Here is a 15401-nt window from a genome sequence, read left to right as displayed (position 1 = left end):
CCTAAATTTGTTCATTTAGCATGACTTGAGTAAAAGCACACTGCACAGCAAATATTTGAGATCACAGCAATTACTGATGAGTATCTGAACAGTGTCAACCTGGTTTATTCTTGGTTGGACTGAAGTACAGCTCTTGAATCAAAATAATAATGACCACCAGCATGTAAGTTTAAAAACCAGTAAGTTAATTTGCTAATAGCCCCCTGGAGTTGTTTACATTGCAACTATGTTACCTTTTAAGTACTTTCAGCAACAATTCTGCAAAATATACAAAGGGTAGTATTTTTTTTTTAATTTTTGTGGAGTGTATTAGACCTAAATACATCAAAGGTCCCCTTGAAGTACTCCACCATTTCCAAAAGTGTTTTATGACCATTTGGGTTTTCTGACCATATCAATTACACCTAGTGCAAATGTGTATTAAATATATAAGTATCTATATAAACAGTATGAAGGGAAGATGTAATAATGTGGAGAAATTGATTGCATCATGAGTGAGGTTATTGCACAGAATTGCAGTTGTTTAATGCTTGCTATAAAGCTCTGCCTTAAGAGCAAGTAAAAATGAATTTTAAAGAAACGTTTTGTGTTTTTGAAATGAACTTACCGTTTTCTAACTTGATATCACTTTCGGAATGTTGAAAAGGAGTGAATCTCATACAGAAGTGTCATAGGAAGATTTTTTGAGAGTGTTCTTACAGACTGAGGAAAAAGTTGCACCTGTGATCAGTTAGATTTGCATCAAACCCCCCAAAATGGGACAGAAATGTGGAAACATGTTCAAGAGGTTCAGATTTACCTGGGGAGAATCCAACAATGTAAAGAACTGTTCTTGGTCAAAGGAGAGTGTTTACAACAAAACACTGTGCCCAGTTCACATCATGTCTGCATTTAACCCCCCCTTTGGATTCCAGAAAAAATGTAAATGTTCACTTACATGCAATCAAGGTTTTTCACCTCTAATTGTAATATAAAACTGGGATTTTGAAGCCTAATCAAATAGACAAGTGTGGGTGCTTGTGGTTGAGCTGTCAGGTTTAATTAAATATGATTTATACTAGCAGATTTTGTTCACTCATAAAACTTTGTTGAAAGATCTGAGAAGTAGGTAGTATGTTTTTATTCTTCTTGAACACATCTATTCTTAAATGTATGTTTTCGTGTCTGTTTTCCCATTTCTGTTTCTTCAAATGGTTTTCTTACGTGCTAACACTCGAGATTGATGAAATTACTGCTAATATTTATACATGGACTTGATTGCTATTTTGTGTTATGGGATTGTACATGCATAGCCACCTTTACATGGAGATTTATGAGTGTTTGTATCACTGTAAAGGATTTTTCTGGTGCAGCAGTAATCACACAGTGCAAGTATACACTCAGCAAAAAATTGCTTCTTTTTGGGGGTTCCCTTCTAATATTCTTGCCTTACAAGCAGTATTTTGCCTTCAAAGTTTTAAACCTATGTAAAACTGTCAACCCACATAGTTTTTTGTCCTCTCTTTCCATTCCTTTTAAATTTTCTGCTGTTTTATTTCCAGTTCCACACAATCAAGATTATCTCATGATAACTCCTTTCTTATGCTTTCTGCTTACTCCCATTTCCCCCCTAAATTCCCATGCCCCTCCCTCCCAAAAGTGTCTTTGAGAAGGAGGAAAGGCTCTTTTTCTCTGATTCTCTTTAACCTAGTGTTTATTGAAGTTTATTGAAGTTTATGATTTTGAAGCTTAATTTTATCAGGTGGAGATGCAGGTTAAAATCCTGTCAAGAGGGGTGCTATCCTGCTGATAACATTCAGTGTACAAGGCTGTGTTTTCCAGGATAGGGGAAGAAGTGAAAGACCTCATTGCATGGTTCTATCCCAGTTTCCTTCTGGAAAAATACCTGCAGTTAATATTTGATCATTATGTGTCAGGTTTGTCAGCAGACTGGCTCGCAGCATCCTGGATGATGATCACTGGAGTGGTTCCTTCCCAGGGGACCAGCCTTTAGAGCTGCTGGTTTTTCCAAGGAAATACACTTCTGTATCCAAAGCAGCATGGGCAGCAGGGGAGGGGGGATTCTTCCCCTCTGCTCTTCTGCCCCTCTACTCAGGGGAGACCCTCCCTGCAGAGCTGCCTCCAACCCTGGGGGCCCAGCACAGGAAGGACGTGGAGCTGCTGGAGCCAGTCCAGGGCAGGGACACCGGGATGGTGAGAGGGATGGAGCAGCTCTGCTGGGAGGAAAGGCTGAGGGAACTGGGATTGTTCAGCCTGGGGAGGAAAAGGCTCTAGAGTGACCCAATTGTCCCTTCCAGTGCCTGAAGGGAGCCCACAGGAAAGATGGAGAGAGACTCTTGACAAGGGCCTGGAGTGACAGGACAAGGGGCAATGGCTTCACACTGACAGAGAGCAGGTTTAGATGGGATACTGGGAAGAAATTGTTCCCTGTGAGGGTGGGGAGGCCCTGGCACAGGTTGTCCAGAGCAGCTGTGGCTGCCCCATCCCTGGAAGTGTTCCAGGCCAGGTTGGATGGGGCTCTGAGCAACCTGGGGTAGTGGAAGGTATCCCTGCCCATGGCCAGATGATCTTTGAGGTCCCTTCCAACCCAGGCCATTCTGTGATTCCAAGATGTCAACATTTCAAAACGCAAACCAGGCATTCTTGTGGCACATTCAGGGGAACCAGTGTCATGGTGTCCTCCCATCAATGAACAGGACAAAGAGAACTCTTTTTCTCTGTGCCAGAAATCAGTCATGTCATCTGCTGAATATTTAGGAAAGCTATGCATGTCAGTTTTACTTTTCTAGAATTTGAGGATATCAGAAAATGCCAGTTGAAAACACATATCAGTTCTTTACAAGTTGGAAAATCACAAATTTCATCCTCATCTTTTTCTGAGACACAAAACCTTTGATATTGCCTTCTGAAGATGAGCACCAACTGTGATCCTGTGGTTTTACTCATGTGCTGTGTGAAAACACATGCTGAAAAACGTGATCAGCAAACTTTTGAACAGAATTTTTTTAAGACTCTTACTATTCAATCAAAAAAGATGATGTTAAAAATGTGTCAGTAGTGAAGTACATTCTTTATAAAACAGTAAATGATATGTGTATTAAGGTAAAATAAAATCTTGAATACCTACAGCAGAAATAATTTTCCCTTTATTTATCCTGCACTTTTCTTTCCTTACACCTGGATGTTCTCCTTCCTCACTGTTTGTAAGCAGTGTGAAGCAGGCATTCTTGGATGGTGGGGGATTAAAGTATATATGAAGTGAGGCTCAGAGCACACATTTACATCATCTTAAGTGATTACTTGGATCACTGTTTCCTGTTTTTCTCTGTCTTCTGATGCTTCACTATCAGTCAGAGATACAACTGGACATTCTCTGCAGTGTTTTCATGCTTGAATATAGTTAAGGGGGATACATTTTACTATGGTCCTTCATTATGTTAGTCTCACATTTCCCATTTTGATTCATATAAAGGAAGAATGAGGAAAGATGAAGACTAGAAGTATTTAACTCCACAGTTCAGTTGCAGATATATTCCTTTCCTGTGCTGGGCTTTGTTTCCTCTTCTTAGTTAACTCTTAAGGACATGGGGCCTACAGTTTTCCTTTGTATGGAATATAGAGCATGCATGTATTTTGTGTGATGATTTTTTTTCCATGTTTAAGAAGCCAAAGGAGTGTAATTGCTGAGACAGAACAGTATTGGAGGTGTCATACAAAAAGGAAAGAACTCAAGGGCTCCATTAAATGCTTCCCTTGGACATTTTCCCATCGATATTTTTCATGATGATTTTATGTGTGTGAAACATGTCTCACATTTGTAAATACAAGAACATTTAAGATAAGTAGAGCTACCCCCATGTCTTTAATGCTTTTTCCACTCTGTCATGATGTTGGCTGTCATTTGTATGATGAATAGTAGTTCAAAATCTGTTGCATGAAATCTTTTGTCTCTCTGAGACTCAGTCAGAGAAGTACTGGTTTATCTTCAGTGTGAAAACAATTTGCTGACAGGTCAATCAGAATAAAGATTCCATGGGCTGGAACTCATCTTTTAAAGTTTATGATGCTTTCAAGACCACTCTGTGGACAAGCAGAAAACTGGTGTGACAATAGACATGAGCTGCTGGAATGTGATAGGTATCTTATCTTCTCTAGTATTTGGATGATTCATTTTGATGTGTCTTGCATAACCTTTTGTGAGAAGTGCCAGTATGTCTCCCAACAACTCCTAGAATGTCAAATATAAGAAGTACTTGTACAGCAAGTGACTGTTTGTATGCCAGGGAAAATGTTTATTTCATTCAGCAACTTAGTTTCATAGGAGATACAATTTTCTGTGATTTCAAATAGTTGCTTTTATATCTACTCACGATGTGCCTCATGTTTCTCTAATAATGCTTATTTTATGAACTTTGATTATGTTTTCCTCCTCTTGTAAACAAAAGAGGCTCTGTGTTTTTCCCATCTGATGGTAGTAATTGTGAAATTTATTTAATGCCTGATCTTGAAGGGGCCATATGCAAACTAGATTCTGAGAGTCTTGTGAATATTTGCATTTTTAGGAGACATTGGCCAATTTTTGCAGTGAGAGTACTAATCCTGAAGACGTGCAGACTGAAAATACAAACTCTGTGGTGGGCATAACCTTTCTGGTTCATTAATTCCAACTATGATAGGTTTGGAAATTATTTAGAGTACTTACCATGTCCCCATCTTCGGGCATTTCCTCTCAATTCCCAGAAATCTTGTCTTTGCTGCTGTAGAAATATTTGTTTATTCCTTCCCTTCAAAACCAAGTACTTCCAATCAGTCATTCCTGTTACATTTTCATGTAATTCACCTTCACATAATTAATCTAGTTGTGTCTTTTCAGGTCTGCTGCTCTTCTGCCAAGAGTGAAGTTACACTTTCTTACAACTTCCTTATTCTCTGGTAGTTCCTCTTTATATAAAGTGGCAAAAAAAACAGGGATTGATTAAAATCCTGTGTCAAATTTGAGAAATTTATTTGTGAATTCCTGATACCTCTTTGGTTTCTGTGTTTATAGAGAGAATCAAAATGAAAAGAGCAAGAATCAGCTTTTACTGTGCTGGGATGGCTTTTTGTTTGTTTGTTTGCATGTTTTTCCTAAATTAATAAAAATTTTTCAGCATTTATCCTGCTTGAGCAGGGAAGTGGGACCAGATGACCCACTGGTCACCCAATCACCCATTCTGTGATTCTGTGGTTCCATGAAAAAATCTGATAGCAGGCATAACTGTTTGGTGGGCTTTTTTAAAATATAAACACTTTACCAGAGTTTTCTAACCTGATTTCAATATGCCCACTCTCACATGCTAGCTGGAAGTTGATTTTGCAGTCCCTTTGCACTGTTAATTCAGCCAGGATTCTTCTAGTGTCTCCACCAAAAATCTTATTTGGAAATTACATTTGCTTCCTTGGATTTGTCAAGTGGCACTTGAAAGTAGCTCTTTAGAGTGATTTTTTTTTCTTTCTCTCTTTTGCTTATATAACTTGTTATCTTCAAACCTTCATTACTTCTTAGGAATTTGTACCATCAGCTCTTGTCAATACTCTGAACAGCTAAGTAATATAGAAGGATTTTTCTCCTCAATTATTTTCCTGTCAGCTGTAGTTGAAAAAAAAATTGGGTTTGTTCTGTTTTGCTGTCTTCCATTATTGAATATTTTGCTGTTTACATTGCTCATATTTTAGGAGTTCATTTCCTTTATTTCTTCCTGATAAATGGAGCAATTTGTGGAGAACTCATATGGCCAGTAGTTAGATAACAAAATAGAAGAAATGATTGATACTTTTTTATTATTTTCATATTTTTATAAAGTTGGTTATCTCTGTTTCCCCAGGAGCTCGAAGTGTGTCACATTTTTAATGGTCTCCATTGCTATGTATGCTTTCCAAGAAAAGTATTTTCATTATTAGATTACTTTATATAGCTTCTTACTTTATTTATAAAAACAATGAAGTACTTATGCAGCAAAATGTTTTAACCTTAATTTCAGCCTCTGATGTGCCTCACATGGTACAGATTGTGCACTCACTGTATGCTGCTGCCTGGAACCCTGTGTTTAAGCATATCCTTAGTTATTTTATTACTGCTATTACAATTTTTCTTTCTGTTTACATTGTTTTAGCTTTTCTCATGTAATAATGTTTTTCTGATTCCCAAGTTGTCTCTTAGAAAAGCTTTGCCGCTTTGTTAGACACTTGGACCTCAAACTGGCAAAAAGATACGGTTCAACCATGCAGTAATAAGTTATAATTTGAGGAAGTGGAAATATGTACCAGATGTTGGAATTCTTCACACAGATTTTCCACCTTGCACTGCCAAACACTGAGATGCCACAGATAGTGAGGACAGTGTAAGAAACCAGTTACAGTTACCAGATCTTGTCATTTGACTTAGGCATAGCTTAGCAGTGGTGAAGAAAAGGTGCAGTATAAAAGAAAATGCTGTTGAATATAGCCAGCCTTTTTTAGAGGAGCAGAAAACTGTTATTAGTATTTTAATAAGGTCGCCTTTTTCCTTGGGATAATATTTTGAATAGGATGTAGAAATGGGAATATTTTGATAACATTACAAAATCATGATGTATTTTTGTTACGTCACCTTCCTCTCACATAGATAATAATGTTTCCCATGACCTGTGTTATTTCTTCCTACTGTTAGATCCCTTCATGAGAGACAAAAATAAAAGTAGAACTTTGTGAGTTAAGAAGATTTCTTTTAAAATAGATGAACAGATTTGAAGTGTTGAGTTCTTAAAAAGCCCCATCCAGCAGTTTATTTCCCATGCTGGTGAATGAAGTGCTGAAACATTTACTAAATGTGCCTGAAGATAATTTTTCCCCAAGGCTTGAGGGAGGAGGATGGTTCTGTTTCCATATATTTTGAATGTACACAAAAGCCCCAATACTGCAGATGACATTATGTCTGTGGTTTTTTCTATGAAACAATTAACTCCAATGCACTTTTCATTAGATTAAAAAATTCAGTAGACACTTGTTCCAAGGAAAACTGGCCATTCACTGAGGGTGAATTAGACATGAATGTCTTAATATACTGGTTTTGATAATGATGGCATTAAAAGAAGCTTCCAGGTGTCATTTCTTTAGTGTTTGACAATTGTTTCCTCAGATGAAAGATGTGTGGAAGAGGGAAACACCAATAACTTGTTGCAGTGATACTCTAATTAATGCAAGGCCTTCTTTTCCTGTTTAGTGTTAGGATATTCATATTAACTTTGGTTGTTCTGTGATGTTCTTTGCTGTTTTCTTTTTGAATTATTATCTAACTGACTACTTTTACATAAGGTAAAATAGCAGCTAAATAAGGTAGAATAGCAGCTAACAAAATAATTTTTCCCTGCTGAATTTGGTAATCTGTACATGATGATTTACCCAATATTGAGAAGGAACCAATCTGCAGAAACATGAATTGGATGTCCATTACTATAGCAAAAGAATTGCATTTTTATTTGTGGATTAAATCCTGTACACATTTCCTTTAAAATGAAAAAGTACAGGACTCAGAAAGAAAGTATTTTTTTAAAAAGCATTTCAGTTCATGCCAGACACCCAATTTTTTGTTTTACTTCAAATTTGGAGTTTAAGATTAATAGGAATATGCAAGAAATTACAACTGCACTAAATTAGAATTAGTTATTAATAGCTTTAGTGCAGCACTTTAGCTGTAAAATAGCTCATCTCATGCATTATTTCATTCACCCCATAAGTCAGTGTAATATCTTCTATGTAATCCTTCAAATTATGCTTACCTGAAAGAAAAATTTCACGATTCCTCAGAAATAAATTTAATATGTAAAAATAACAAAAAAGACTGACTAGTTGCTATTGTGATTAAATCTGTTTACAATGTCTTCTCTGACTCACATTCCAGGAAAAAAAGGAAGATTTTTTTGATTTCTTTTTTACAGGAATCAAGAAAAACCACAGGACCTCTGTATTTATATTTGAATCTACATCAAACGATTCTCATTTGGAACCATTGCCTAGAGGACTTCTTGCAGGGAGGAAAACATTATAACCTATTTTTGAATGCCTTTTGTTTTAAGCTAATTTTCACAAGACTCTTCTTGACCCTCTCATGCTACTTTCCAGAGGGTAGGGTAGAAATACTAGTGTTTCTCTCCACTGTGGAATACCACTTTTTAGAAAAGTTTCGGGGTTTTCTTCTATTTTTTTTGGAAATCTCTTTCCTATGTCTCACTGGGCCATCATGTCATGAGACAACTTGCTCTTCAGAATTTTTACAACTCAGAAATTTGTACCTTAACCCTATACTCCCTGTCAGTGGAATAAAAGGAGGTAAATTATAGCTTTGTTGGAAAGAAGTCTGAGAGTGCTAGGCTGTGGAAATCAGGTAAAGTGATGCATTATGGAGCTGTAGTATTTGTTGAACCTAAGGTAAAGGTTTTTTAGATCTCTCTGAGTATCTCTACATAGTGTTCAACTCTCTACTGTGCCTTATAGATAACACACACAGTGTGGACGTGCAGCCTAGGAAACGTACACTGGGTGAAAACTTCCCTGGTGCTCCAAAGTGGAGCTTTCACTGAGATTTATTTTTGTCCCACACTGATTCATGCACCCTATTTCCAGTTCTGTAGCCATAACCTTTTATCAGTTTCCATCTTGGCTCTTTATTCCAGAAACTCTGTAAGGTATATTTGTTTATTAAGAGTTGTGTAATTGGATTCAAAGTTCCAACATAGTTAGATTGGTTTTTTACCTGTTTTCTGGTTCTTGGATTGTTGATTAATAAAGGAAACCCTCACCTCAACTTCTGTTTAAAAACTTCATGGGCCCTTGCAGGGGTTAACTACTTTTTTCCAAATTTAAGGTTTCATATGTAAGTCACCATTCTAACTTTCACAGGAAACCTGGAAGACACTTGGTTACTTTTCACAGGACCATTAGGTCTGATGAACTCATTATCCTACTTAGAGGAGACAGATCACTCTGCCTTGAAAGCTTTTATTAGGTTTACTTTGTGAAGCATGGGCAGTGTGCTCTTGACAGGTACAATTACCAGGAGAAAGTGGCCTCTCCATTGCTTAGGAATGGCAATTCAGGGTATATGTAGCTCAGAGTGGTACCTGAAGTGTCAGAGTTCTTCCATTATTCCTTTAACACTGTCTGACAGAGAGAGGAACAGGTTGTTAATTCTTACCTATGGAAACTGCAAATTCGGAATGCAATTCATTCAACTCACACCCTTTGTCTGGCTTTAATTCCTGGTGAGAAGGGGAGGGTTTGTGAGATAGGGATGCTTAGATATGATCTTTAATTCTGCAGTGGTCTATTGTTCAGAGGCCTTTACTATAGCTGAACAAAAATCTACAAGCCAAGTAAGTGAACCTGAAACTTCCTCTTGCTTCCTGTTAGCTTTAAATAAAAAACACTTGAAAGCTCTCAAATGTTTAAGTGCTGAAGTGAAACTGTCACCTTCTGTTTGTTTTTAACCTTCAACTCTGATAAACTTGTCTGAAAGAGCAACTGAGGAAGCACTGATTGTATATAAAGTTCACCATGTGCATTTAGTACCAGACTCCGAAGTCATTCTGCATGTCTTGAAATTCCATGTACCAAACACTTCTCTATAATAATTTCTACTTTCAAGGGTGTATGGATTATTTTAAAATCTGACATACAAACCTAGCTGCCCAAACTAAAGAATAGTTCCAAAAGGGTTAGAATAACTTGCTATTAAAACTAGGACCTTGGAATTTAAACTAGGACCTTGGAATTCTGTTGATACAATCATTAACAATTCTCTTTGAATGAATTACTGCCTTTTTTTTTTTTTTTTTTGCCAAAGTCTGTCTGAATGCTTTCATTATACAGAAATAGCTAAAATCTCTTTGATTGTTGACGAAGCCTTTACTATCCATAACTTCCCAGATGTCCTGCTCAAGTGATATGCATAACCAAGATCCCTGAATATGCCTTTGAAAGATCTGTGCTTCTGTAATAAGGAATTCAGATGCATTCAGGTGCATTATTTTCTAGGAAATGGATTAATAATACCACTGAGATCACTCTACATCATTTTAATAAGCACAGCTTTCCAGGACATTCTGTGCCTCTGTATGAGGACTAACACTACTGTGGGGCATAGTACTTTGGAAAAAAACAGAAAGTTCTTGATTAGTAAGTAAATAGCATATTAATTGCATGCAGAATGGAAGCTGTCATGTTGTATCCATGCTAATTATGCCATATGGGTTTTCTGGACAAGACCTGCTTGAGGGAGAAGCAGTTCACATAATATTTTATCCTGTTTTCTCCATTTCCATTTACTTTTTTTTTCATATAATTTATGTAACGTAATAGCTTAAGGTATGTTTCTCTCTGAAAAACAAGACTGACCAAATATAGATTCTGAAGCCAAATAAACAGTTCTGCAAGGTATTTCTCTGAGACTAATATAGGAGAATTTTCTTTACTGGGTTGTATGGACAGCTGTTGCAACATTTGTGATGAATAAATGAACTTTTGGAAGTTCAGATACGAAGGTAATCATCTATGGGAGGATTACTCCACATGAATAAGCATTTATATTACAATAGGAAAGGACATACCAAGCTATTCACAAGAGACTTACAGTATTGAAATTATAAATTCTGTATTTCCATGAGAAGTATTTAATGTAAAATAAGTTGCATTGAACTATGACAGAAGTTATGAGCTTCTATTTTGAAAGCATTCTAAATGTCCTTACAAATACTTACCTCTGGTATCTTGAAAAATAGGAACTAATATGTTTTTATAAATAGATGCAATTCTTAAAGAAGTTCTTACTGAATTCCTGTGAATTCCATAAAACTCCAAATGCAATACCTTATAGATCTTTTAGTCTACCAAGGAAATAGGAGAGCCTAACTCCAAGCAGTCACACTGCAGTCACAGCAGCCTTCAGTTTTTTAGAATTGTTTCCTTAGTAGGCAACTTCTTAGTGGTAAAAGTCATTTTTGTAGTTAAAGTTTTGGTTGTGATATCTGTATTTTTCAGGATTATAGGTCCCTGACTGGCTTATGAGAAGTTAACTCTGCATGGAGGTTTAGATCATGTGAAGGGCTGTGGTCATCAAACTGTTTCATCATCAGAGGGGACTGACATTGGGTTTCTCCACTGGCCATGTGTACATGTTCTGTATTGTATTAATGCAAACATCTGCATTCCTGGACTTCCAGGAAGGGCTTGCATACCTTGTTACACATACATGGAAAATAAAATTTTAAAACTCTTCTGAAGTTTAAAAGCTGAAAATTGTGGTCCCATTGAGAATGGTGTGAAATACATCTGGTATTTCACTGCCCGTTGTGGAAGCTCGAAATGTGGATACAGGTAACTCAGAAATCTGATGGACAGTCTTCATATGAAACCTGGAATGTGATGGTCAGAATCAAGCTGGAATTCACTGCCTGCCAGCTTAAATTAGAAAGTCTCATCTCACTGAACAAACTGACTTCCATTTTATTGCGAGTGCTTTCAAGATAGAGGTGATTTTCTCTAAGGAACTCTCTCAGAAACTCCTGTGCTGATTCTTGACAAGCAAAATAAAGATTCAGTAATTTGCTTGACATGATTAGTAAGCCTTGATTTGTGGCATATGTCTGCAAAAATATTTCCATATGTTTGTTTTATATTTTGTCATTGTGAAATAACATTTGTAATCTGTGCAGTTAGTCAAGTGAAGAGTCACAGAGAGCATTTAACTAATAAAATCCATTTATTGTTTCACCTTTAAGTTACTGGGAAGATGTAATTGCTGTAAGTGCCCTGATAGTTAAAGCTAATGTCTGAAAACACAAGAAAAGTGAGTTACACATCATTAAGTATAAACATGATGTGAATTTTGCTACTCCTTCCACAGGTGTTTTCCATTAGAATATGTCTGCCACATTCAGACCTATTTTAAGTAAATTCACAAGGAAATGCCTCTTCACGTGTTTATCCTGGAAGGGCAGATAGGTGTTTTTCTTTATAAAGCAGTCTAAAAGTTTTCTATTCTTCAAATGAAAAAATATTTTTCAGAACATAGTATTGCAGTTTGGTAATGTATTTCTAGCTGCCATTAGAGACACTTGAAATTAAAACATAATAAAAGTCGTGAAACAGAAATGACTGTTTCTTAGAAATGCTGGTGAAAGGGGGATTTGCCTGCATAACTTTGTGTAAAAAATTTATGTTTGTTATATACACTTACATTTGCATAAAACTCTACTGTAACACTTTCCTCTTGGTGATCTTGTAAAATGTTACATTACTGTGCATTGATGCTTTACTTTCAGGTTATAATATATCATCTCTTCACTAACATGTAAAAAAGTGTACTGACTTGCTAGCAATTGTATCGTGACAAATACGTAGCATCAATAATTTCCAGCAATAATTTTTAGTTTGGAAAAACAGCTTAGCTCTTACAGACAAAACCCACATCCTGCAAATTCTTTTCTTGATACAGAGAAAAAAAAATAAATGGGTTGTAATTATGAACAGTGACAGATTCTATGTCTGCATATAGGCTAGGTGGTCACTTCACTTCAGAGTTCATTTTCTCCCTGAAAAAATATTTAGGATAACAAGAAATGGACAATAAAGCAGCATTCTCCTTTGTTCACATTTCCTGACTCTCGAGGGTCATGATATCGCAAATGGTTGAAAGAAATACATTTGCCTTCTGCTCTCTGTGCATATAACTGAGAGGTAATACAAGCCTAATTTTAATTCTGCAACTGTTTACATGAAATCAAGTGTGGTGTTGCTTAGACCATCTTTATCAATTGTGTAAGTGTTGCTTTCACATAGTGATTCATTTTTCAACTTTTTTCCCCAATGCTTTTTAGACTGAAAGGAAATATTAATAATCCAGGAAGCTAAATATAATTATTGTCATTTTTTTTCATGACATGAAGTCACTTAAAGGAGTGCTGTGTATGTAATTTAACTGAATCTATGTTTTAAGTAATTTTGTGAGCAACTGACAAGTCCAAGTGTCTTGGATGAATTCTTTTTGTCTGTTTTATTCACTGGCTGTGATTACAAAAATATGAATGTTTTCTCCCAATAGCATCAGCGACTTCTTGACATTTTGGAAGCAGAAAAAGAAGTGTTATCAGAAAAGATAGAAGAAGCTTTGATGCAGCAGTCGCAAAAGCACAAGGTACTGCTTTGTTTACAAAAAAATAAGAGATCAGATCAGCATCATGGAGATTATTGGGAATGATCCTGTCACAATTACTGACAGGAAGAGGAAGCTTTCTTAAGCACTTTGGCTATTTGGAATGATTTTTAGCCACTCCTTTATTGTCTGTTGCAGTTTAATTTTTCATAACACTTGCAGGAAGTGCTAGACAAATGTTTGGATGAAGAAAGAAGGAGGAGCAAGGAGGCTCTGGCAGCTGCTGCAAAGGTACCTCTTGTTAATTAGTAGACATGAAATATGGATTCCATGTGTGTCATTAGAAATTTCAGATACTTTTGTTTCATAACTAAATTTACCAAGCTCTGTGTTCTCATCTGTGTTTAGAAGAAGCTGGTTCTACTGAAAATGAACATACCTGCTATATCCCATGCCTTGATACAGAGATGTAACTTCCTTTTCTTGGACAATAGCCTCTGAATTGTTTGTAACAAGAAGTCACAGTATTGCAGTTCAGTTGTTGCTGTTCCCTAAATATCTGCTTTTGTGGTCTTTCAACATCAGTGCATCTTTATTTGAAGAGCTGGGTAGCAGGGTCAACTGAAGATCTTAATAAGACAACTAGCATCATGTCTTATTTAACTTTCTTTGAATATGTCATTTTCAATGAGAAGAGAACTATTTGTAAAATCATACACAAACAGGGACATTTTAACAAGTTTTGAATTATTTTATATTAGCTGATGTTTGACTAAAAGTGACTACTCAGTTTTTAAATATGATTTCTCCTGCCTATTTCATTATGAAGTGCATTGATTTTGGGACAATTATTTTGTAAATGTTAAACTAGAATTCATTTCTAATATTGATGAAAAATCCAGTACAAAAGTTCAATTGCCTGTAAGGATCTGGGGCAGCTAGTGATATGTATTACCTAGCACAGTTCAGCAGGCTATATTATAGTTTTCTGCTTGGTATTTTTGTGTAGTATATGAACACTGGCTGAGCACGTCACTGAGTAACAGTCAGTAGTACAACAAACAGTTTTTACATGGTTGATATCTACAGGAAAATGTGTGTATACTAAAACATCCTATTTTAATTACTATATTTTTAAAATATCTAAGTAGAAAATCAAGTCCCAGTGAATTGCAAGAAACAGCTTTAGTTAGAAGTGCAGGTATCTGATGAATACAGGTTTTTTTGCTTTTTATGACTTGATTTGACCAGTTCCTTATTACCTCCAAAGGGCATAGGAATGACCTATAAGCTTATTAAAACTGAGAGGTTTCTGAATAAGGTTTGTCAGCCCATGTATGCTTATTTTGAACTTCAGTTTGCCATTATTTATTTGTAGATATTATGCAGTGGTTGTCTTGCTGATAAATATATTTGTGTGGCTATGCATGTGTGGAACTGTTGGCTTCAAATTCTCTGTGATTTCAGATAATGGTTTAATATAATGATTGGGGGGAAAAAATAAAACAGTACTTCTTGTAGCATGGCCTAAGGAGCTTTGGGAGGGAAGACACATTTCTTTTAACTATATATTGGCTAATTTTCTGTAGAAAATGCTCAGAGTGTTTTTGCACTTCAGCTATTTGCAGATAAGAGCAGGAATATCTCTTACACGGGAATATCAAGGGAGGCCCATGATGTGCCTATTCCTGCATGGGTTTTGCTGCGGGTTTTTTTTTGTGTGTTAAGCAAACTAGTTATGAATTCCTGTGTTTTCAGTAGGTGGGAATTTAAGATCCTTACCTGTAACTTCCTTTTCCTTTCTGTAACTACACAAGTCATTGCCCAGAGGTAATACCTGCTGGTAGCACCTTAAGATAAATTGAACCTCATGGTTCAGAAGTGAAAATATTCACACCCCATATCTTGTCAGCTTGTAGACCTCATTAGAAGAAGGTGATTGTGCTAGTTTGAAAACAAACCAGTGGGAGGCACCAAGTCAGAATAACAATTTAATGGAAATTAAAGAAAAGGAAAAGAAAGTAAAAGAAAACACTGACAGAGTCAAGATACAACCTGAGTCCCTGTTAGGCCGGGTGGTGGTAGCAGTCCTCTGAAGTGGTGATCCTGTAGTAGAAGGGGTCTGCTCTTCCTCAGAAAGTCCAGTGGTGGCTGTGTAGCTCCTGTCCTCTGGAAATCCAGTGGAAAGTATGTCTCTAGTGTTTAGAGTCCCAGATTATATCCACGATGGGATGCT

General features: G+C 36.4%; 1 protein-coding gene across 3 annotated transcripts in view; it reads left to right on the top strand.

Moving 5' to 3' along the window:
- CCDC91 (coiled-coil domain containing 91) overlaps positions 1-15401 on the top strand; it is a 127372-nt gene that overhangs the window by 65085 nt on the left and 46886 nt on the right. For all 3 annotated transcript variants that reach the window (XR_011148007.1, XM_069003418.1, XM_069003417.1), the window contains exons 9-10: positions 13115-13207; positions 13388-13456. Coding sequence is in view for 2 of the 3 variants with exons in the window: in XM_069003418.1 (XP_068859519.1) it covers positions 13115-13207; positions 13388-13456 (162 nt within the window). In the remaining variant the exon portion in view is untranslated. The remainder of the gene's footprint in view (positions 1-13114; positions 13208-13387; positions 13457-15401) is intronic.

This window comes from Aphelocoma coerulescens, chromosome 1A, assembly GCF_041296385.1.
Source record: "Aphelocoma coerulescens isolate FSJ_1873_10779 chromosome 1A, UR_Acoe_1.0, whole genome shotgun sequence".
NCBI classification, from domain to species: Eukaryota; Metazoa; Chordata; class Aves; order Passeriformes; family Corvidae; genus Aphelocoma; species Aphelocoma coerulescens.
Note: the sequence above shows the minus strand (reverse complement) of the source record. Positions and strands in the feature narration are given on the sequence as shown.